Here is a 21,289-nt window from a genome sequence, read left to right as displayed (position 1 = left end):
CATCCACACTTTCAGCGCTTTCCGCTGTGCATTTTGATCCCGGCCGCCCACTGTAGATAGCACCACTGATTGGCTAAAAATTATCACGTGAGCTTCCCTCCCGCTGTGCCAACATGGCGGCGCCCAGCTCTTAACACGGGAAACGTGCACCGAAACTAATTCGTCTCTAAGTGCCCTGAAAAAAGGTGAGGCGAGCCTGGGGGGCGTGAAGAGGAATACGGGAACGGGGCGGACCCGCTTGAGGGCTTCCGGCGTCGCAAGGTCCGGTCCTCTGAAGACTGTAAACTATCCACCACTAGGGTCTACATATCCTGTACTTTACAGATGTGTAAGGGCATCTGGCTGGGAAACGCGCCTCTCTGATTCTTTCCTTGTGCCCTCCCCCGGCTCTCCGAACCAGGCTTGGCGGGCGGAGGTGCCCTCGGATGTCCAGTGCGAGGATCGTTCTGTGGCTAAGCCTGACTCTCCGCTCCGCCCGCAGTGTCTGTAGAGCCCAATTTATGGAGGGGCCGCCCCAAGGATCGCTGAATCCAGGGGCGATGGAGAACGGCACTCGGCCTTACGAGGAAGAGTGCTCACCTGAGGCCCAGGAGACCACGGTCACGGAGGGGTCCGCGAAGATCGCTTTCCCCAGCGCCAACGAAGTCTTCTACAATCCGGTGCAGGAGTTTAACCGAGACCTGACGTGAGCAGGGGTACGGGGTCAGCTTGGCAGAAGGCAGTAGGTCTGTGAGGAGGAGGGGATATGAGTTGTCCCTCCGTCTTCCACAGATGTGCTGTGATCACTGAGTTTGCCCGTATTCAACTAGCGGCCAAAGGAATCCAGAGTGAGTGGTGGTCTGGGCTCCTGGTGGGCGGGGGGTCACACGGAATTCTCTTCATGCCCCGCCCCTTCTCCCCTTAAATGAGAAGTTGCAACCTTGTAACAAGGGCTGGGCTCCCTTTAGCCTTTCTCCAGGAACTCTGAAGAAGACTTTCTTCCACGTATTTTATGAATCTTATGTGTTCTGAAGGGTGGGGGGAGGTTTCTCAGAGGGATCTTTGACATCACCTGACTTGGGCTACAGTCAAGGTACCAGGGGAGAAGGACGTGCAAAAGGTGGTGGTGGACTTGTCGGAGCAAGAGGAGGACAAGGCTGAACTGAAAGAGGGTGCAAACCTGGCTTCAAGAGACCAACCTCCAACAGCCGCTGTGGGGGAGATCTGCCAGGTGGGGCCTGAGCATTGGAGGTAACAGCCCTGGAGTCCCATGGGCAGGAATGGGAGAGCCTTAGGAGGTGGGTGGTTGGGTTTTGTACGGGCCCAGCAGAGGGTGGAGATACAAATGTGAGTGGGGCTCCCTTCTTACTCCAACAGGAAGGACTTCGGGTGCTGGAGGGTCTGGCAGCCTCGGGTCTACGTTCAATTCGCTTTGCCAGAGAGGTGCCTGGGCTCCGTTCTGTGGTTGCCAATGATGCCTCTTCCCGAGCCGTGGAGCTAATTCGCCGTAATGTGCAGCTCAACGATGTAGCCCACCTGGTACAGCCCAGTCAGGCAGATGCCCGGTAGGTTCAGGGCAGCAGCAGGGCCTGGAGGCTGAAAGGTAGAACTAGGCTGCCTGGGGTCAAATCCTGACTTAGCTCCTCTGAAACCCCGTTCCCTTGTCTGTAAAATGAGGAGAGTAGTTTTTATTGGTTAAGTGATAATATTTGCATGTCCTTGTTCTGTGCCAGAACAAGGTTAGGGTCTCCATTTTATTATTTATTTCTTAATTTTTTATTTAAGTAATATTGCATTATAATGCTGCATGTTTCAGGTGTGCATTTATATAAGTCATTGTCTGTATATTCTACATTAAGTTCACCACAAAAAGTTGTATCCTTTGTCATTCAGTTGACTCTTTTTATCCCATTTACCCACCCAACCCCCATGGTCTCCATTTTAGACTTAATTTATTGTATTTATTTTATTCATTCAAATGAACCAGTATATACCCAGTGTCTGCTGTGTTCCAAGTACTGCTCTCAGCCCTGGGAATGCACCAGTAAATAATACAGACAAAATCCCTGACTTTGTGGAGTTTATGTTCTAATGCAGAGGTCAGCAAACTACAGTCTGCCAGGCCCAAAGCCTGATTTCAAATGGCCTCCCAGTTAAGAGTGTTTTTGTACTTTTTTAAAGGGTTAAAAAAAAAAGAAAATGCAGTGGGGACTTATGAGGTTTTTGGAGTTGGTGCGGGGTCTTTGGGTTCACTCTGGGAAAGGTTTCACCAGAGCTCCCGTTTCAGGGACATGCGGCGAGTTCCAGGTAAGTTTCTCCGTGAGACAGAGACGTTAGTTATATTTAAAGAACAGGTTTATTAGGGAAAGGGACAGGTTTTTGCTAAGAGAGTCCTGCATGGCGGCAGGCAGGCGGCCTTGAGGAGAGCTGCCTCCACTGAGGGAGGGCAGTGACAGAAGTCCTGGCATGGTACAGATCAAGCAGGGAGGCTGCTGCCCTGCAGAGGGAGAGAGTTGGTGAAGAGGCACCTGCATAGTCTCACAGGTGGGCAGTGGGAGTGCTGCCCGGAGCCTGTGGAGAGACTGTACTGATAGAGCCCTTTTCTCTTTGGGAGGGGCTCACTTCTCTGTGGAGTAGCCTGTTTGTTGCTGATTTTGGATAACTAGGCAAAACCAGAAAGGGACCAAAGATTCCAGAATGGGCCCAATCTCCATGTCTTTACCCTCAGGCCTGTGCTCCACTCCCTAGCAGTCTGATCCCCGCTTGGGTCTTATGTCTTGTGATATGGCACTGGTGCTTAAGGGTCCCGGCCTCTACAGCTGGGTTAATGGTCATGTTGTTTTCCTCTACCCCCACCTCCTTGTGAGTCAGGTTTTGGTCTTGGGGTACCTCCTTTCCAGTCTTTCTATTCTTATCCTCCATCAGGACCAGAACCTAGAAACTATCTGACCCTTTAAGGAAGGTAAATTAATAAAAAATACTTATTTTCCTCACCTAACTAGAATCTAACAGAAAACAAATAATTGATAACAATAGTCGATAACAAATAATCACAACAAATTATATGTAAACTTGAGGTGAGAAGTGATCTGGGAAAAAAGAGGAGGGTGAAGGGGGGGTTGCTGAATTGTTATTGTTAGTTTTGGGTCTGCTGAGCTTAGACCAATTAGTGCAAAAGAGCAGAAATTTCTGGTTTTAATTCAAAGACATTTTTATTGCGGTAACATTGGTTTATGATATTTTGTAAGTTTCAGGGGTACAGCAGTATAATTCAACATCTGTATACAATACATCGTGATCACCACTTAACAATCTAGTATCTATTCATCACCATTCAATTGACCCCCATTATCCAGTTCTCCCAGCCCCAGGGATGTTGCAGTTTTGAATAACAAGGACTGAGTAGGCCTCATTGAGAAGTAGCATTTGCATTTCCTCACCCCCTGAGGGAACTACAATGCAGTCATGTGCATAGTGATGTAATTCCTCAGATAAGGAGTGTGTTCCCCATATATGGCCTAGCTGTGTAGTTGGCTATACCTTGCTGGTTTGTGTAAGTATAGTTGACCCTTAAACAACACAGCTCTGTGAGGGTCCACTTACGGTTGTTGTTTTTTTTTTTTTTTTTTACCCAGTAAATACAGTTGGCCTTCAATATCCACTGTTCTGCATTCACATTGTAGGTTGAGTCTGCAGGTTGTGGGGGCCAACTATAGGGAACTTGGACACCTGTGGATTTTGGTATTTGTTGGGGAGCCCTGGAACCAATCCCTCTCAGGTACCAAGAGACAAGTATAGATAAGTTTCTGTGAAGTCAACTTATACACTGATTTTTAACCTCAGGGGGTAGGGGTGGAGAGGTGGGTTTGAGGGGATTTGGCACCCCTAATCCCTCCTTTTTTGTTCAAGGGTCAACTGGACATCCTGACATTTGCACAATCACAAAATTGCCTAACAAGCATTTCTCAGAATGTATCCCCATCTTAAGTAACGCATGATTGTAGCTCTAAATCCATGGTGTTATTCAGGAGATGATGTAGTTAAATGAGTTAGCATAGCTGTAAACTGCTTGAACTAATAGCATATGTGTGCTATTATCAGTGTTGGCTATTAGTATTGTCATTGTTAGGGATGGCTAGACTGAGGCCCAAGAAGGAAAACTCATGCACTTAGCAAATGGCCATGCCAGGCCTTGAACCCAGGCAGTTGGCCCATGATTCCAGGCTAGAACTGCATCAGTGAGCATGTAGAGGGGACAGACTAGGTCCCTGCTACACAGGGCTGAGGACCTGGCCCTCTTGCTCCCAGGATGCTGATGTACCAGCACCAGAGGGTGTCAGAGAAGTTCGATGTCATTGACCTAGACCCGTATGGCAGCCCTGCCCCTTTCCTGGATGCAGCTGTGCAGGCTGTGAATGAAGGAGGTGAGGCTGGGTTGGCTTGGGGGCATGCAATAGGGCTTCCCTGGGACTCTGGAGGGTCCTTACTGTGCTTTCCTTCCCTGCAGGGCTGCTGTGTGTGACCTGCACAGACATGGCAGTGCTGGCGGGTAACAGTGGGGAGACATGTTACAGCAAGTATGGAGCCATGGCACTCAAGAGCCGGGCTTGCCACGAGATGGTGAGGGCCCCCCCCACACCCTTTTCCCCCACCCTCCCCAGCCACGCTGGCTTCCTCTGTGAGGGAGGCATGTTAACCTCAAGTTAACATTTGGGAGAGCATGATCTCTGAGAGCATGGGGCTGCCAATTGAGGCCATTTGGGGCAGTGGCTTTTCCTAGGGTCAGAGTGGGCAATTCCGTTATTCTTTCCAGTATTCTGTATTTTAGCAAATTTTAAAATTGTTCTTTTTTTTTTTTAAGGCAGCTTTTCCAGATTTGGGTTCAAGTCATAAATTTGGGCATGCAATTTTACCTTTCTGGGTCTTGGTTTTTGCATCTGTGAAATAGCCATTGTGTTGCTGTGGGATTTCAAGAAGGCAAGAGTAGACTACATCCACGAAGTCTCAGCGGTCCTGGCAGGGAGAAGGCCCCGGCAGTTTTCTGTAGCACCCAGGCTCTGCCTGCAGAGCCTGTAGGGACTGGAAAGCAGGTCCTTGGTCCACAGAGCAAGCCACAGGGTCTATGTGTTCCTTAGCCATTTACTGCTCTCAGCAGCACAATAAAGAGACAGGGACTTTTGTGGTTTCACAGGTGAGGAAACTGAGGCACAGAGAGGTGGTACTCAATTGCCAGAGGTCACCTCATCAGGGTGCTGGGGGTTGGCTTGGAACCCAGGGAACAACCCTGAGCCTGTGCTGTGTGGGAGCACCTTGGTGGCTTCTGGGCAAGAAGGGGTGAGGAGGCAGGACTGAATCCATCCCTACCTGCAGGCCCTGAGGATTGTGCTGCATAGCCTGGACCTCCGCGCCAACTGCTACCAGCGCTTTGTGGTGCCTCTGCTCAGCATCAGTGCAGACTTCTATGTGCGTGTTTTTGTTCTCGTCTATACAGGCCAGGCCAAAGTCAAGGCCTCAGCCAGGTTAGCTGGGGAAAGGGAGTAGTAATGGATTGAGGGAGGCAACAGGGCTTTTCCCTAGACAGGGTGGGGCCCCCTACCCCAGTGCTGTCCTAAGGGAATGGAGGCACAGCCCTGCCACGAGGGTCTTTAAGGGGACTGAGACAACCTCCTCCTCAGGAGGAGTTGGGATATGGTGCCTATACTTGGACTCATGACCGCCCTGTCCCCACCAGCAAGCAGGCACTGGTGTTCCAGTGTGTGGGCTGTGGTGCCTTCCACCTGCAGCGCCTCGGCAAAGCATCAGGACCCTCTGGTGGCCGGTGAGCATGGGTGAACAGGTGGGGAAGGTGAGGGGCCATCCCAGAATCACCATCTCCTAACTGCCCCTCTTTGTTCAGGGTCAAGTTTTCTGCAGCCTGTGGCCCCCCTGTTGCCCCTGAATGTGAGCACTGCGGGCAGCGACACCAGGTAAGGCTAGACCTGGGGATGCCAAGAGGCACTTGAGGGTCCTGACCCTTACCATCCCTGCCTCTTGACCCTTGTGTGTCCACAGCTCGGTGGCCCACTGTGGGCAGAGCCTATTCATGACCTGGACTTCGTGGCCCGGGTCCTCCAAGCCGTGAGCGCCAACCCTGGCCGCTTCCATACCTCAGAGCGGATCCGTGGGGTCCTGAGCGTCATCACCGAGGTTGGGCCTGAGCTGTGGTGGGCAGGGGGCTCTGCCTGTACCCAACTGCCCTTCCTCTGTCCACCCCACACCTATCCCATTCTCCTGCAGGAGCTCCCAGACGTGCCTCTCTACTACACTCTGGACCAGCTGAGTAGCACCATCCACTGCAGCACCCCTAGCCTCCTGCAGCTGCGGTGAGGGCCAAGTCTGCCCCTCTCTGGCAGAGTCCCATATAAAGATGGAGATCAGACACACCCTATTTAGGCTTTTCTGGAAGGAGTGCTTAGATCAGCGCTTAGAGGCTTTAGACCCGGCCAGCCGTGCAGTCTTACTATGGTGACAGCTGGCATCATGTCTGCCATGGGTGCTCCATGAGATTTGCGGCTACACCAGCTGTGACACAGTTCACACCCACATAGGTCATCATGAACTTGGGAATCTGCCTCCCTATCATGTCCCCTTTTGGTCCCCAGGTCAGCCCTCCTCCATGCTGGCTTCCGGGTCTCTCTCTCCCATGCCTGTAAGAACGCCGTGAAGACTGATGCCCCCACCTCAGTCCTCTGGGACATCATGCGCTGCTGGGTGAGGGAGGCTTAATGGGATGGGGGTAGGGGATGGTTGGGCTCAGCACCCACTGACCTCTGACCTTTGCCTTCCAGGAGAAGGAGTGTCCGGTGAAACGGGAACGACTGTCGGAGACCAGTCCAGCATTCCGCATACTGAGTGTGGAGCCCAGGTATGAGCACAGCCATAGTGCGACTGTGAGCAGGCCAGGAACTCACTGTGTGTGACACAGGCCCACATACATCCCCACACTGACCTGCTCATCCTTCAAGTGAAATCCAGAATTCACTCAGTTCTTGCCCCACCCTAGTCTGACCACACTGTGGTCCTCTGCCAGGTCCCCCACTTCCCCCTCTTGTCCCCTTGCTGTTCTCTCCACAACAGAGTGTACTATAAGCACCTGTGTACCGTCAGGTTTCCCCCTAACTTAGAACCCTCCATGGCTCCCACATACTCAGTAGAAACCAAAGTTCTACCTGTGCAATGTATCATGTCACTTCCCTCATGTATCCCCAGCCCCACCCCCGTCATTGTTCAATGCACACTGGCCTTCTCCCTCAGACTCACCAGGCACTCCCCCACCTTGGCATTTACTTTGGCCTGGATTGCCTGTCCTGGCCTCCCATGGCTTTTTTTTTTTTTAAGATTTTTTTTTACTTATTTATGCATATAAGAACTGGGGTGTAGGCCAGAGGTGCCAGGAGGGGGTGGTGGTGAGAGGGCTCACCAGAGACAGAGTGGGGAGCAGAACAGGCAGATCAACTGAAATACACTGCTGAGGGGAGCAGCAGGTGAGACAGGAGAGGTCTGCTGTGCCATGTGGGAATCTCCCTGGCCAGGGATCGAAAGTGGAAAGTGGATGCGGATAGCTTCATAGTGCTGAAACTTAACCCCTTGCGCCACCAGGGAGGCCCTGTCTGTTTCATTTTGTACTGTAGTATTTTTTACATCAAACTTTATCTATTTTATATATTGTCTCTACCTTCAATGAAAATGACAGCTTCAGAGGCACCCCCCCATGGCTCTTCCCTCACCTTCAGCTTTCCCTGCCTGCCCTCGTCTTACCATACCCCCCGTCCAGTCTCTGCATTCCTTTTACCCCGCTCTGCTTTATCTACAATTTTTTTTTTTATTTATGCATACAAGAACTGGGATACAGGCCAGAGGAGTTGGGGGTGAGGGGTTTCACCAGAGACAGTGGGGAACAGAACAGGCAGATTGAAATACACTGCTGAGGGGAACAGCGGGCGAGTCAGGAAAGGTCTGCTGCGCCATGTGGGTTGCTCCCTGGCCAGCCAGGGGATCGAACTCGTGCTGCAGAGGCTGCGGACAGCTTCATAGGTTGTGTCTCAACCCCTTGTACCACCAGGGAGGCCCCCTTTACCCACAACTCTTTCTTAGTTCATGCTGTAACATACAGTTGGCCCTTGATCAACATGGGGGTTAGAGGTATCCATATCTCCCCACACAATCAAAACTCAAATATAACTTTGACTTCCACAAAAACTTAACAACTAGTAGCCTGCGGTTGACCAGGACTGCCTTACCGAAAATATAAACAATGAACATATGTTCTCATATGATAGACTGTGTTCTTACAATAAAGTAAGGTAAAGAAAATGTTGCTAGAAAAACCATAAGGGAGAATAAATACATTTACAGCACTGTATTATGATGATCAATACCGTAAGTTTAGATGTCTATATACAAGAAAATTCAAGTGTAAGTGGACCGAGGAAGTTCAAAACCTTATTTTTTTAAGGTCAGTTTTAATTTGCTTATTTCTGATTTTGTCCATTGCTTCTCCATCTTGTGCCCTTGTCAGTTTACCAGAAGCAGATATTTTTGTCCATTCTTTTCACTGTGTTCCCAGCACTAGAACAATGTGGGCACTAGGTAAATGTTTATTAAATAAATGACAGAATCCTGACACAGATAATATTCCTGTGGCACATGGAGGTGGGCAGACCCCACCTTGCAAACCTTCTGCCCCTCAGCCTCACCCCTAACTTCCCCAGGCTGCAGGCCAACTTCACCATCCGGGATGATGCCAACCCCAGCTCCCGCCAACGAGGACTCAAGCGCTTCCAGGCCAACCCTGAAGCCAACTGGGGCCCAAGGCCTCGTGCCCGACCAGGGTTAGTGACAGTGCAGTGGGGTATGGGCAGAGAATTTAGACAGGGTCTCAGCCACTTATCCTCTTGCTCAGGAGCAAGGCGTCAGACAAAGCCATGGAGGAGAGACGAAGGTTGCTCCAGAACAAACGGAAGGAGCCAGGGGAGGATCCAGTGCAACGGGCTGCTCGCCTCAAAACATTTCCCTGCAAGAGGTTCAAGGAGGTGAGGTACCCCTACAACCTGCAGGACACCTGGGTTCTGGGTTCCCCTCTGGACAAAGGGCAGGGCAAGTGCCTGGGAATGTGCTCCTTTTCCACAAAAGGAACCTGCAGTGGCTGCCAAACTCTGGGCCAGAGTTCATACCCACCATCCTCCCACCAGGGAATCTGTCAACGTGGGGACCAGTGCTGCTATTCCCACGGCCCCTCAACACCTGAGGCCACTGCTGAAGTCACCGCCACGGACTGTTTGGAGACTTCTAATCAGAATCCCTCAGGCTTGTGTCCTACACTAGGCCAGACATAAACAGAGTCAATAAAAAGATACCACCTTCCCCCTGACTATCATTTGTCTGAGTGAGGAGGCTGCCTATGGCCTGTCTGTCCACCTCTCCAGCTTTCATGTCTGCTGCATTGTCCATCTGTTTTAACTACCTGGAGGAACTCTGAATCTTGTTTTTGTTTCTGCATGGCTGGTAGTGTCAGTATTTCTGTTTAGGGTATTCAGTCTGTATGGGTGATGGGAACTGACCCATCTGTCTGTGAGGCAGTCTGTCCTGCATCCCATCGCTGGTGCTTGCAGATCCTGACAAGGCCACGTGGTGGCAGCCTTGTGCCCGAGGAAGCCTTTGCTGTTCCCCTAGCCTTGGCACCCACAGCCGGCTCCAGACACCAATCCTCCACGTGGCCTCGCACCACGCCTCCTGCGTGGTTTCTCTGGTCCGGCTCACTCCCCCTCCCACCCAGGGCCACAGGGGCGGAAATCAGGCCGGAACCAGGCGCCTGGTGCATCCGCTCCAGACCAGGTGTTTCCTGCCCAGAGGCCCGAGGGGGCACACACTGAGGCACCCAGCAGGCTGCTGCATCCCCTCCCCCCAGGACGGTGTTAGCGACATTAACTGAGATTTGGGGGTAGAATTCCCACACTGCCACATGGTAGCTCCTAGCACCTTCATCTTCCTGCATCCGGGCTGTAAAATCATAATCCTTGGGATATCCAAGTTAACTTGTGCCCAGAACTGGAGCTCTCACCTCCCTGAGGCTTGGGTTTTGGAGTACTGCCTTTCACTCCATTCCCGGGAGGGTGGTGGTAGTGGTGGTGCTGGGTAGCTGCTGAGGGTCTGCATGGGAGATCCTGTTAGTCACCCAGAGACTCAGAGGTCATAGCTTGACAGGTAGGACTGTGCTTGGGGATGAGGAACAGTCTACAGAGTTGCCCCCTGGGCCCACATGGTTGTAAGATTCACTACTGCCCTGGGATATTTGCCCAACATCCCTTAACCACCATTTACCATGTTCAGAGCTATGGGTTGAGGGCCGGGGTGTGCAGAGCTAAGGCTATGTGATCCTGTTAATGAGGCCAATATAGGACAGTACTGGAGATATCCCTTGAAAAGTTCTGCTAGTTCTGACACCCTAGAAAATGCCCACTTTCCCCCCAGGTGTGGCACTTCCTCTTGCCCTCCCAGGCCTGGAAAGGTGGTATGGCTAGAGCGTGGTGCCTCAGGAAGCCTGCCCAACTGAACAACCAAGGTCAAACTTGTCAGAACAGGCCTCCCTCCTGTGTCCTCTCTAGGATGGGGGTGGAGGAAAGGCTCTGTAAAAAGAGGAACTAGGCTGGGGGTGGAGAGTTGGAAGAGGCGCCCCTAGGTCACGAGGCCCCAGCAGCACCGGAAACAGTTCTCTTTCACCCCCGTCTGCATAGACACTAAAGCAAGGGGTGTTCAAAGGTGAAGGCTACTGCCCCCTGCCTCTTTCCCCTCTATGGTGCTCCCTGGTGCCTCGTTTCCAGTTGTGCGCTGGGGCTGGGGTCCTCAGAGGGCAGGGTGTCCCTCCACTGCTTAAGGGGATTGAAGGTGAGGCCCCCAAGGCGTGAGCACTGAGTCCTGCTTCTGCTGGCTGAGGGGGCGGCGCTGAGAGGTCATGGCTCAGAGATCCCCGCCCACTGGTTTCCTCCAGGGTCAGCCCGGCTCCTTATCAGGCACAGCCAGGCGGCCAGGCAGTTATCTGCACCGTCCAGCATCCTCCGGCCGCTGTGCTGGGGGTGAGAGGGAGGAAACCCGGCCGACAAGGGTGGGGAGAAGGTGGGTTTGTCCGGAGCTGCTCACTTTCCCTCGAGGGACCCAGGCTGCTGCCTGCAGCCCTTGGGAGCTCCAGGAGAGGCCTGACCAGCAGCTGGCCCTCAGCGGCTAGGAGGGCAGACTCCAGGCCTGAGTGGGGCCTCCAGTGCCTAGCCTGAAGTTGGAACCCACTTCCTGGTCCCAAGCGCTCACCCTGAAGGACAGAGCCAGGGCATTCACCAGGCAGCTGGACCAGTGCCGGGGTAAGAAGGGACCGGCTTGAATTCCTTCCCTCACTCCATTCATTCATTCATTCATTCATTCATTTATCAGCAGGCACCTACTAAGTAAGAAGCCAGGCAAGCTTCCCCAGGGTCTAGCTAGGGAAGACTGGGCAAAGGAGCCAGGAGTCCTTGAATAGGGACATCTAAGCAGCGTGCCAAGGGGTGCATACTGATGGGAGTAAGGAGGGTGGAGGTCAATGGGGTCAGTGTATGGGGATCCTGGGATCAGCATTTGGGGTAATGGTGTTTGGGGTCATGGTGTCAGCAATGGGGTCACGGGGTTAGTAAGGGAGACTTTCATTGGGGGTGGGTTCACCGGAGTGATTATGGAGGACTTTCAGGGTCAGACCTGGAGGCAATGGCAAGGATCATTGCTGAGGGCCACATGGTCAGCCTAGGGGAGGAGGGTGTCAGTGAAGGTTCAGAATCAATCCTGGAGGGATTCCAAGGTCACAGGGTGTCGAGGGGTGTCTCAGGATCAGATCTGAGGGTTACAGGGTAATCTTGAAGATCATAGGGTCAGTCATGGGTCCTTCCCTTGCTCCTACCTCTAGGTTCCAGGTGAAAGGGAATTCTGTAAGAAGGGAAATTTGCTCTGGGGCTGGGCCACTGAAACCCTCATGGGTCACAAATGGATCACAGATGTCCCTACTGGGTTCAGTGCTCCCTAGCGCTTCACTGGGCACATCTTCCTGCCTTTGTGTTGGACTCCCTCCCATGCCCTAGCTGTTTCTGGTCCCACTCCCTACCTGCCTTTGCCCACTGAACTGCCACCCCCCCCCCCATTTCAGAACTGGGCTAAGGAAGGTATAGCATATGATCCCCCTCTCCACTGGTTTCCTTCCCTCCCACAGGTGAGCTCCCCCTCGGGGTCCATGTGCCCGCCCCAGGCCCACACAGAGGTGGGCCCCACCATGACTGAGAAGGCCAAGATGGTGTGTGCCCCCAGCCCAGCACCTGCCCCACCACCCACGCCTGCCTTGCCTAGGCCCCCAAAAGTGAATGAGGTGGGCCACAGAGAAGCTTCACCCCCCAGACTGCCCCCTGGCGTGCCAGTCATCAGCCTGGGCCACACAAGGCCCCCAGGGGCAGCCATGGCCACCACGGAACTAAGTGCCCTGCGTTCCCCACTGCTGCAACTCTCCACCCTGGGACCCGCCCCACCTGCCCTGGCCCTGCATTACCACCCTCACCCCTTTCTCAACAGGTCAGTGGAGGGGGGGGCAGGGCCTAGGGAGGAATGCAGGGCCAGGGTGCTTGCCCAAAAGGCATTAGTGACCCACAACCCCTTACAGCCTCTACATTGGGCCGGCAGGACCTTTTGGCATCTTTCCCAGCAGCAGGCTGAAGAGGAGACCAAGCCACTGTGAGCTAGAGCTGGCTGAGGGTGAGTATATTGGCTTGTAGCTGTCTGGGGCCCATGGCTGTCCCATACATGGGGAGGGATAGCCAGTGCACACTGAGATATACAGAGGACAGCCCATGATGGGCTCTGTACTCAGTCCCAATCACAGCTACCCAACAGACCACAGTAATAGCAAATGCAGCATGGCACTGGGGCCACAGAATCACAGCTCCCCTGGAATGCACCGCCAAATGGAAAACAGCTATGGGACAACAACCATGCAAGAGACAGCCACACAACCACAGCCACTTAGGACCTTGGCCACACAAGTCAGCCGGAGAACCATGGCCATGCATAACACAGCCACAAGACCACAACCACGTGGCAACAAGCACACACAACCACAGCCATTTATACCATGAGTTGTACAGCCACTAGAGACATGGACAAACCACAATCACAACAAGAATACTCTTAAATTCAGGAGCACACCCAGCCACACCCAGGGACACATTCAGAGTGAGGGCCATGAGACAGTGCCCTAGACTGGAATCTCAGCCAGTGGCATAAAGGTGTGGACAGTCAGGGGTCAGAGTCCCCAGCTGCCTGCAGCCTGGGCCTGTGATGGTCCTTGTCCAGGCGCCTCTGGGGGTAGGAGGTGCTCCCTGGCAGAAGAGCTATCTGTGCACTTTTCCTGTGGATCCCTTGGGGAGGGGGGAACTTGTGTTGAAGTCCCCATAAGGGTGCTGGGCATTTGGGGTGAGGCTGTTGGGGGCGCCAATCCTGTCCCCATCCTGTCCTTAGGGCACCAGCCCCAGAAAGTGGCCCGGCGTGTATTCACCAACAGCCGAGAGCGCTGGAGGCAGCAGAACGTGAATGGCGCATTTGCTGAGCTCAGGAAGCTGCTGCCTACTCATCCACCCGACCGGAAGCTGAGCAAAAACGAGGTGCTGCGCCTTGCCATGAAATACATTGGCTTCCTGGTGCGGCTCCTGCGCGACCAGGCAGCCGCTCTCGCCGCGAGCCCCGCCCCAACGGGGCCCCGAAAACGGCCGGCCCACCGCGGCGCAGATGACAGCTCCCGGTGTGGGCCCTGTCGCAGGGCGGAGCTGGTGGCGCGCCAACAGTCGGCACCCCAGGCCTGCCCTGACGGCAGTCCCGATGGGGCGGCCCGGCCCATCAAGACGGAACAAGCGGCAGTGAGCCCAGAGGTGCGGTGACTTTCTCGCCGTCAGCCTGTGCGGTGGGCACTGGGAGCGCAACCCGGGCTGTCCAGGAAGGGGCGGGTTACGCGCTGCGCCTGCCCAGGAGCGAACTCCCGCAAAGAGGGATCGTGAGGACAGCACCTAAGGGAGGAATGTGGGGCCTGGAAGGACGACGGTCGCCCCCAGGTGCCCTGCAGTCACTCACCGTTCACTGGACGTGGCCTTGCCTGCCCGCGCTCCCCTTCAGAACGCGAGGTTGACCAACCAACATGGTAGCGCGGTCAGAAGACCCTCGTGTGCTTCTTTTTTTCTCCCCCCAACCCCGGGCTGGGGTCACCGAGAGGTGGGGAGGAACCAAGGAGCCTTCGCCCTTCTCGCGGCGCCCCCTTCTGGACGCTCAAGGTTAGACGTTCCTCGACGGCCTCTGACAGCCAGGCTGGCGGAGAACGGGCAAGACCCGCGCGGGGGCCTCTCCCCTCCCGCCCTGATTCGATCGCGTACGGGCGCATTAGCGAAGGCTCAAGGGTCTTGCTTTTGTTTTTCTTTATTTCTTTATTTCACATACACATTAGCCATTCAATGGAGAAGCCGGAGAGTCAGGCAAAGATGGTATAACAGAAGCGCAGTGACGGGGGCGGGGCGGGGCGGGGCGGGGCGGGGCGGGGCGGGCGAAGAGGGAACAGACGGGCTGGCTGCCTACTTGCATTCCGCTAGGACACTGAAAACCCAGAAAACAAAACAGACAGTAAACTACCCTTGTTTCTTATGTATCTCAGTGCAGAGACGGGGTGGAGGGCAGAGAGGAGACCAGGCTGAAGGAGGAGGAGCGGAGGGACAGGGGACGCTAAGGGGGAAGCACACCAAATCCATTAGTACTATATATAGAGATACTCGTATATACTGCGTTTCTTAGCCTAAGAAGAAACTTGTTTGACGGGACGGGCGGCCTTTTCGGTCCGCGATGCTGGTGCTGGTCGGGCGCACGGGTCTCCCGGGAGGGGCCGAAGCGGGGCTGGCCCAGGCTGGCTTGCGGGGGGGAAGGGGGCGCCCCAGGATGGGTGGGGGAGCAGAGGCGGGGCTGGGTTGCCCCTCGGGCTCTCAATTGGGGGACAAAAGTTCTCGTGACTTTATTGCTCCTTTATTTTCTCTCGTGTGTGTGTGTGTGGGGGGGGGTCCGTTCAGCACGGTCGGGGTGGGAGAACGGTGGGTCGTCTGAGCCACCCGGCCCCTCTGGGACCCAGAGCGCGGCGTCCGCTCCGCCAGCACGGGGGTGAGAACAAGGCACTAGGTCGGCCGGCCAGCGCAGGGGCGGGTGTGTAAGGCAGTCGACGGGGCTGGTTGCGGGGTGGGGTGGGGCTGTGTGGGGGCCGTTTGCGTGCGTGCGTGCGCGGGCCTGGGCAAGTCGACCTGTCAGCTTGGCTGGTCCTGTCCTGGAGCTTCGAGACTTCCCCGTGCTCCCAGAGGGTAACCAGGATGGGGTGGGGGTGGGGGAGTGATGTGGGGGGCTCCGGGGGTGGGGTGAGGGAGGAAAACTACCAACTTGCTGAGCGCGCTCCTGATAATGCTGGTGAGGGTCAAGTTGGCGTCTGGCTCAAAGAAGGGCGCTCGGGACAGAGAGAGGGAGGGAGGGGACTTTGTTCGTTGGCATTGACCTCTGCGGAGGAGGGGCTGGGGTCCCCCGCCACGCCCCGACGCCAGGACGGGGATGGGGCGAGGAGGGGGCGCTGGTCCCCGGGGAGGGGCCGCCCGGGGAGACCCGCGGCCTGAGCAGCCCTGCCACGGGCGCACGCCGCTGTCCCGTTCCGTTAAACTCAACAAAGAAGGGATATGCGTGTTCCTAACAAGTGCAGGATATTTGATTCATAAACTTATGTATAATAGTTTGTTTTTTTTAAAACGTACTTTATAATGTAAGAAGCACCAGGGTTTTTATGTTTAATTATCTTAAAAATAACTTTCTCTCGTCCTTTTCCTTTTTGATATTGTGTCGATTTTTTTAATGTCGAGGTGTTAAAAAAAACTCTAAAATGTGAACATTTCCTTCAGCCCTTCCACCGAAACCAAGAACGAATGACGAAACAAATAAAAACCCCAGATCATCCTCGTCAACGCAGAAAAACGACTTAAAAAAAATAAACCCTCAAAAAAAAAAAAAAAAGAAAGAAAGAAAGAAAGAAAAAGAAAAAGAAAAAAACACTCAGCTTTTGTTATCCCCGCTCAGGGCGGGACAGGCCCGGTTCTTTTAGCGTCCCCAGAGCCGCGAGGACATTACAACAAAAATAAATTTTTTTCTTAATCTCTTAACATACAAAGATAGGAAAACTCTGATGCATTGCACTTGGTTCAATGAAAAAAAAAAAAGTTCATTTCCCCCATATATATTTTTGTGGGTTTTTTTCTTTTCTAATACGTCCCCACATCTCCTGTCGCCCTCGTTGCCCTTAGCCTGCCCCTCACAACCACACTTGGGAAAGGAGCGACCCCCCCCACCCCCGACCCCCCGACCCCCGCCCGCCCCGGCGGCCCCACCGGGCGCGCTCCCGCCCCGGCCCAGCTGGCCTGCAGCTTCCGACCTCGCCCAGGCGGGCGCCCCGCAGACCCTGGCTCCCCTGGGCCCAATGCACCCACTGCCCCGTTTGTCTCCGAGGCAAGGGACGCGTGCGGCCAGGTATGGGGTCCCTTCCGCTCCCCTCTCAGCTCTGACCCTGTTTAGCCAACCAAACTGAAAAATCATTGCACTTTGACCGCGCATCACGCCCGGCCCACCCGGCTCCCCACCCCCCCACCCCCGCCCGACTCCCCCTACCCTCCAGGCTCCCGCAGGATCCCCAGCGCCCCACTTCTCAGTCCCGGTCCTCTCCGGGCGGCAGGCGGATGGGGGAGGGGCTCCACTCAACTGCCAACAAAAGCCACCCCGGGGACTACCGCTTCGTGACTTCCAGCTGGGGAGGTGGCGCCAATTGCGGGCCCCAGCCGCCCCAGGTAAGGGCTCGCCTCCCTTCCCCAGAGGGCCCCCTCTCCTCCTTCCCTCCCGGCCTGCTCGGGGCCACAGCCTTACAAACTAGACTCACAATATAAATAAAGCCCATAACCCACCCCTACGGTGCAATGTTGGGTTGATTGACTTTCAGAGGATCCTGACCTGTGCTTTGTGTTTTCATACAGTTAAGAAAGAGAAAGAGAGAGAGAGAGGCACAAGGACTCAGAAGGGGACCAAGAAGGGCAGATGCAGGGAGGAGGGAGTAAGGCACAGAAAGACAAGCCAGAGGGGCCAGGCCACACCCTGGAGGGGGGGCTGGGCGTGCTCATGCTCCCCTCCCTCCAGGGGGGGCTTCTGAAGACCCTCTGGTCAGGCCCCCAACCATCCCTTGGGGAAGGAGGGGGCAGCAGGGGTGGGGAGAGCTACTTCCTGTGGCGTGTTACCAAATTGTTCCCAAGTTGCTCAAATGGGGGAGGAATTCCCAATTGCAACAGCAAAAGACCCAAACAATGAATGCCCTACCCCTAAATAAAGAGTAAAGACTTTACAGCTAAAATCCAGAAAGAGGTGGCCACAGGGGCAGGATGGGGGAAGTGGAAGGGGGACCGGGAAAGCTCCAAAACACTTTTGAAAAATGACGGACGACACCCAACACCCTCCAAAGGAACTGTAAGTTGGCAAGCAGGACGCCTACCTAGCGCAGGTGGCAGCTTAGCCACAGCAGCGGCAGCTGCCTGGTCCTCCTCGCATGGCTGTGGGGTCCCCTTTCTGCTCCATTATCTGGCCCGGCCACAGCAGGGCTGACTGCGTGAGGGGCAGGGACAAGGACCGATGGGGCGGGCAGAGCGAGAATACCTGCATGCGGGGCTGGGGTGTGGGGGCAACCTGGGGGCTGCCTCCCCTCACTAGCCTGGCAGAAGAGTGACCCTCCCAGCCTACAGAGAGAAGGAAGAGGGGGCCTGTCCCTGGCTGAGACGGTGCCGTCGAGAGCATTCCCACTTTTTCCTATGGACTGTACATAGGGATCTGGGGCCCAGAACTGCCCCCGAGACTCAGGGTGGGATGGCAGAATACCCTCCATTCCAGGAACACAGAATTAGCTCCCTGCCCACCCCGGGGGGGGGGTGTTCTAACTCAAGTGGGGCAGGGGTCTTGGAGGTCACCTACCTCCCCTGGTCCCAAGCAACAGGGGAAGAAGCCAGAGCTGAAGGCAGTGAGGGGGAGGGATGGGTCACACCCTGGAGGGGGCGCTATTGGGAAGCCCTTGGGAACTATACCCCAACATCCTTACAAGCTGGTCCTCCAAGCTACCTACTGAAGCTCCAGCAAAAGTCAAGGGTGGGGTTTCCCAAGGGTGAGGGTAGGGCCCAGGCCCTTTCAGAATGGTGCTGGTTGTTTGGGGATTTTGTTCCTTCCCCAGGAGGCCTGGACCAGACAGGACAGGGAGGCAGGCAGTTCCCCTGCATACTTTCTTGCTTGCTGTCCTGTACTTGACAGAGTCTGCTTTGCATGTTGCTTTCTGCTTGGCTGCTGGTGCTCAGCTCCTCTGAGACCTCTTCTGAGGGCTCTCTGAGAACTGGGCTGCTTCTGGGGGCCTGCGGGGGTCCCCGGGCTGGAGGAGAGAAGGGTTGAGTGGCTGACGACGTCTAATTTTTGCTTTTCGGTGGGGCTGGGCTGGGCAGGGGGATTTTTCCATGTTCCAAAATTTCTTCTCCCCCCTTTTGAGGAACCTCTTCTTTTCATTTTGTCATTTCTTTTGTCGATCTTATCAGAGGAACCAGGACTGCAACAGGACAAGAGCGGCAATTTTGAAAATGGGGAAGGGTGGGTGGTTCCATTTATTGCTCCCTGGGCCTGTGACTGAAGAATAGATCTCTGGACCCCTCAAAGTCCCAGCTGTGGTGGTGCCAAGGGACCCCTGGCATTCCCTCCCCCCACAAAAGGTACATCACCATTCTGTCCATCTCTTCTGTGGTAATCCTGCCTGCAAGAGCACCTGCCCCCCAGAGTGCTAGAGTCCAGCTGGTCTTCCCTTGGGCACTATGCCCAGCGGGTGGGACCCCTGTGGCTAGTGCAAGCATAGGCACAGACCTGGGATTTGGCCAGGTTTCCAATTATTTACAGTTTTGTGTGGTTCCTACAGGGTGGGAAGGATGCCAGTCTGGATCTTTTGTCCCCAGAGGGGTTTGGGAAATGGGTGGGGGTGGCCCAGTTTCTTGCTGAATTTTCTTTCTGTTTCTTTGGATTAAAGCAGAAATTCCCATCTGTACACCCCAACCCATAGGCTAAAAGACTGGGGGAGGGGTGACACCACGCGACTTTAGGCTCTAGCAGTGCCAGGCCTGGAGGAGTAGCCCTTGCAGACCCAGTTTGATCCTCTACCCTCAGGGTACCAGGTGCTCAGGGAGGCGCTGAGGCGCAGAGAGGCATAGTCAGTTCCCTCTGGGTGCCAGCAGGGGGCGCTGCCTTCCTACAGACAGCAGCAACCAATCCACAAAACAACCCTGAGCAGACTCCTGGACCTGGGCTGCTTGGCAATGCCCTCCACCAAAGGTTCTGGGTCTGCCTCAAGCCAAGGGGCAGGGGATAGGTCTATGTTCTGTGATGCCTGGGCATGCCTGGCAGTGCCCTTCGGGCAAAATGGCTCTCCCAGGCTCTGGGGTCATAGACCTGGATCTGCAGGGGTAAAGGAGACTGACTACAGAGCAGGAGCTAGGTACTGACTTATTTTACCCAAGCCCTACACCACGTAGAAGCCAGGAGAAGAAAGAGGTGGTGATCTGCCAAGGCCACACAGCCTGCACGGCTGAGCAGGGGCTCAAATGTACGGGGCTGTGTAGAGTCAGTGCTAACCGGTACCTGTAGCAAGATCACAAGGAGGCAGGGTCTATAGTGGCCAGAAGGGCTGCACCCTGCCTAGCGCCAATGTTGGGATGAGGACTTTGGAGGCTAGATCCGGCAACTTTTCAAAGAAGTCAAAAGTCTGGACAGAATTTCATGTGAAAATTTCAATATTGAAAATACTTGTTTCAGTCATACAGCTCCTGTCTACAGGTTAGACCTGCCCCTCCAACTCTGATTTGGGACCATGCTAGGGAAACACCAAGTTTTGAGTTGGAAAGGGGATTGGAGATCATCTGGAGTTTCCTGCAGCAGTGGAAATGCTCTTCATTTGCGCTGTCCAGTGTGGTAGCCACTAGCCACATGTGGCTTCTGAGCACTTGAAATGTGGCTAGTGTGCCTCAAGGACTAAATTTTCTTCTAGTTAGTTATACAATTTATATTTTAACAGCCACACATGGCTAGCCCACTGGATACTGCAGATCATCGAGGGCCATTGATAACTTGGGGCTAGGAATGGCCGCAGTGACTGCTCTTTACAGGGTGGCCAGTGGTGCTGGAGAGGGGATAACTGCAGAGCAGACTGGCCCCCTCCTTGGCAGGGATCCTGGAGCACCTGCCCAAAGTCGAAACCCACCAATCAACTAAAGGCCAAAGGAAGCTCCAGGGGGCTTGGCAAAGTGTTGGGGAACCCCCAGCCAAAGGTACCCTTAGAATGGATGGGGTAGGACCACGTAGACAGCCAGCTCTTGGGCTTCCCTTCCAGGCCCGAAGGGATGGGAGCTGCCTAGGTTAGCCCCCTCCCTGCAGGCTTAGTCTTTGGTATTCTCTGGGACCCCCTTCCCAATGAGAGACTACACTGGAGCCTTACAAGACTGCTCTCGTTGTGAGTCTGCTCTCCCCCCTCACTGCTTGGAACAGGAGGGGGACAACCACAAGAGGAAGACATACCAAGTTAAGGCCCTAGATGGGCCCCTTTGGGGTCTCCTGAGTTGCACGGTGTTTGTTGGGGGGACAGCCACCAACCCTTAGATTGAGGGGGCTTCTCAGAGGAGGAACACTTGAGTCGGGGACAAAGAAGATTCCAGTGGCGCTCTGCAGCGCAACTTCACGGGTCTCAGGAACAGGGGACCTGCTGCCAAGCACGGAGTGGCTTTTTCTGCTCACCCCTCCCTGCTTCTTGAGCCAGGTCCAAAATTGATTAAAACTAAGTAAAAAGCGCTGCCCAGGGAATGACAAAATAGCTAAAATTCTCTTTTCTTCCTCATTCTATTGTTCTCGCTCCATCTGGTGCTCCAGAGATCAGCTAAAGTCAGTGGTTACTGTGGAAACCACCCCCCACTGTACCCCCCTGCACCCACTGCAGCCGCCTGCCTGCCCCCAGGCCCAAGGGCTCCCAGCTTGGCCAGTCCAGCTCCAGTCCCCCCACCACCATCCCTTGACACACCTGCCTGTTCTGGGGCCAGGTCCCAAGCGGGAACAAGGGAGAGAAAAATGTTTCTCAAGCTTGCCTCAAACTCTGACTTGG

General features: G+C 54.6%; 2 protein-coding genes across 2 annotated transcripts; both read left to right on the top strand.

Moving 5' to 3' along the window:
• Nucleotides 1-425: 425 nt before the first annotated feature.
• TRMT1 (tRNA methyltransferase 1) lies at nucleotides 426-9,364 on the top strand (the record flags this gene model as incomplete). The annotated part of the gene is made up of 16 exons (XM_084251498.1): nucleotides 426-685; nucleotides 772-827; nucleotides 1,068-1,210; nucleotides 1,357-1,544; nucleotides 4,288-4,403; nucleotides 4,487-4,599; nucleotides 5,350-5,498; nucleotides 5,711-5,797; nucleotides 5,876-5,945; nucleotides 6,031-6,165; nucleotides 6,256-6,341; nucleotides 6,621-6,729; nucleotides 6,807-6,883; nucleotides 8,730-8,849; nucleotides 8,921-9,050; nucleotides 9,210-9,364. 16 exons carry the CDS (start codon nucleotides 426-428, stop codon nucleotides 9,351-9,353), a joined length of 1,983 nt encoding a protein of 660 aa, XP_084107624.1. The 3' UTR covers nucleotides 9,354-9,364.
• A 2,901-nt stretch (nucleotides 9,365-12,265) lies between these two features.
• Nucleotides 12,266-14,213, top strand: LYL1 (LYL1 basic helix-loop-helix family member; the record flags this gene model as incomplete). Its single annotated transcript, XM_084250829.1, has 3 exons — nucleotides 12,266-12,597; nucleotides 12,686-12,777; nucleotides 13,540-14,213. The coding sequence occupies 3 exons, from the start codon at nucleotides 12,266-12,268 to the stop codon at nucleotides 13,953-13,955; spliced, it is 840 nt and encodes a 279-aa protein (XP_084106955.1). The 3' UTR covers nucleotides 13,956-14,213.
• Nucleotides 14,214-21,289: the final 7,076 nt, after the last annotated feature.

This window comes from Talpa europaea (genome assembly GCF_964194135.1).
Source record: "Talpa europaea genome assembly, chromosome: 12".
Taxonomy (NCBI): Eukaryota; Metazoa; Chordata; class Mammalia; order Eulipotyphla; family Talpidae; genus Talpa; species Talpa europaea.
Note: the sequence above shows the minus strand (reverse complement) of the source record. Positions and strands in the feature narration are given on the sequence as shown.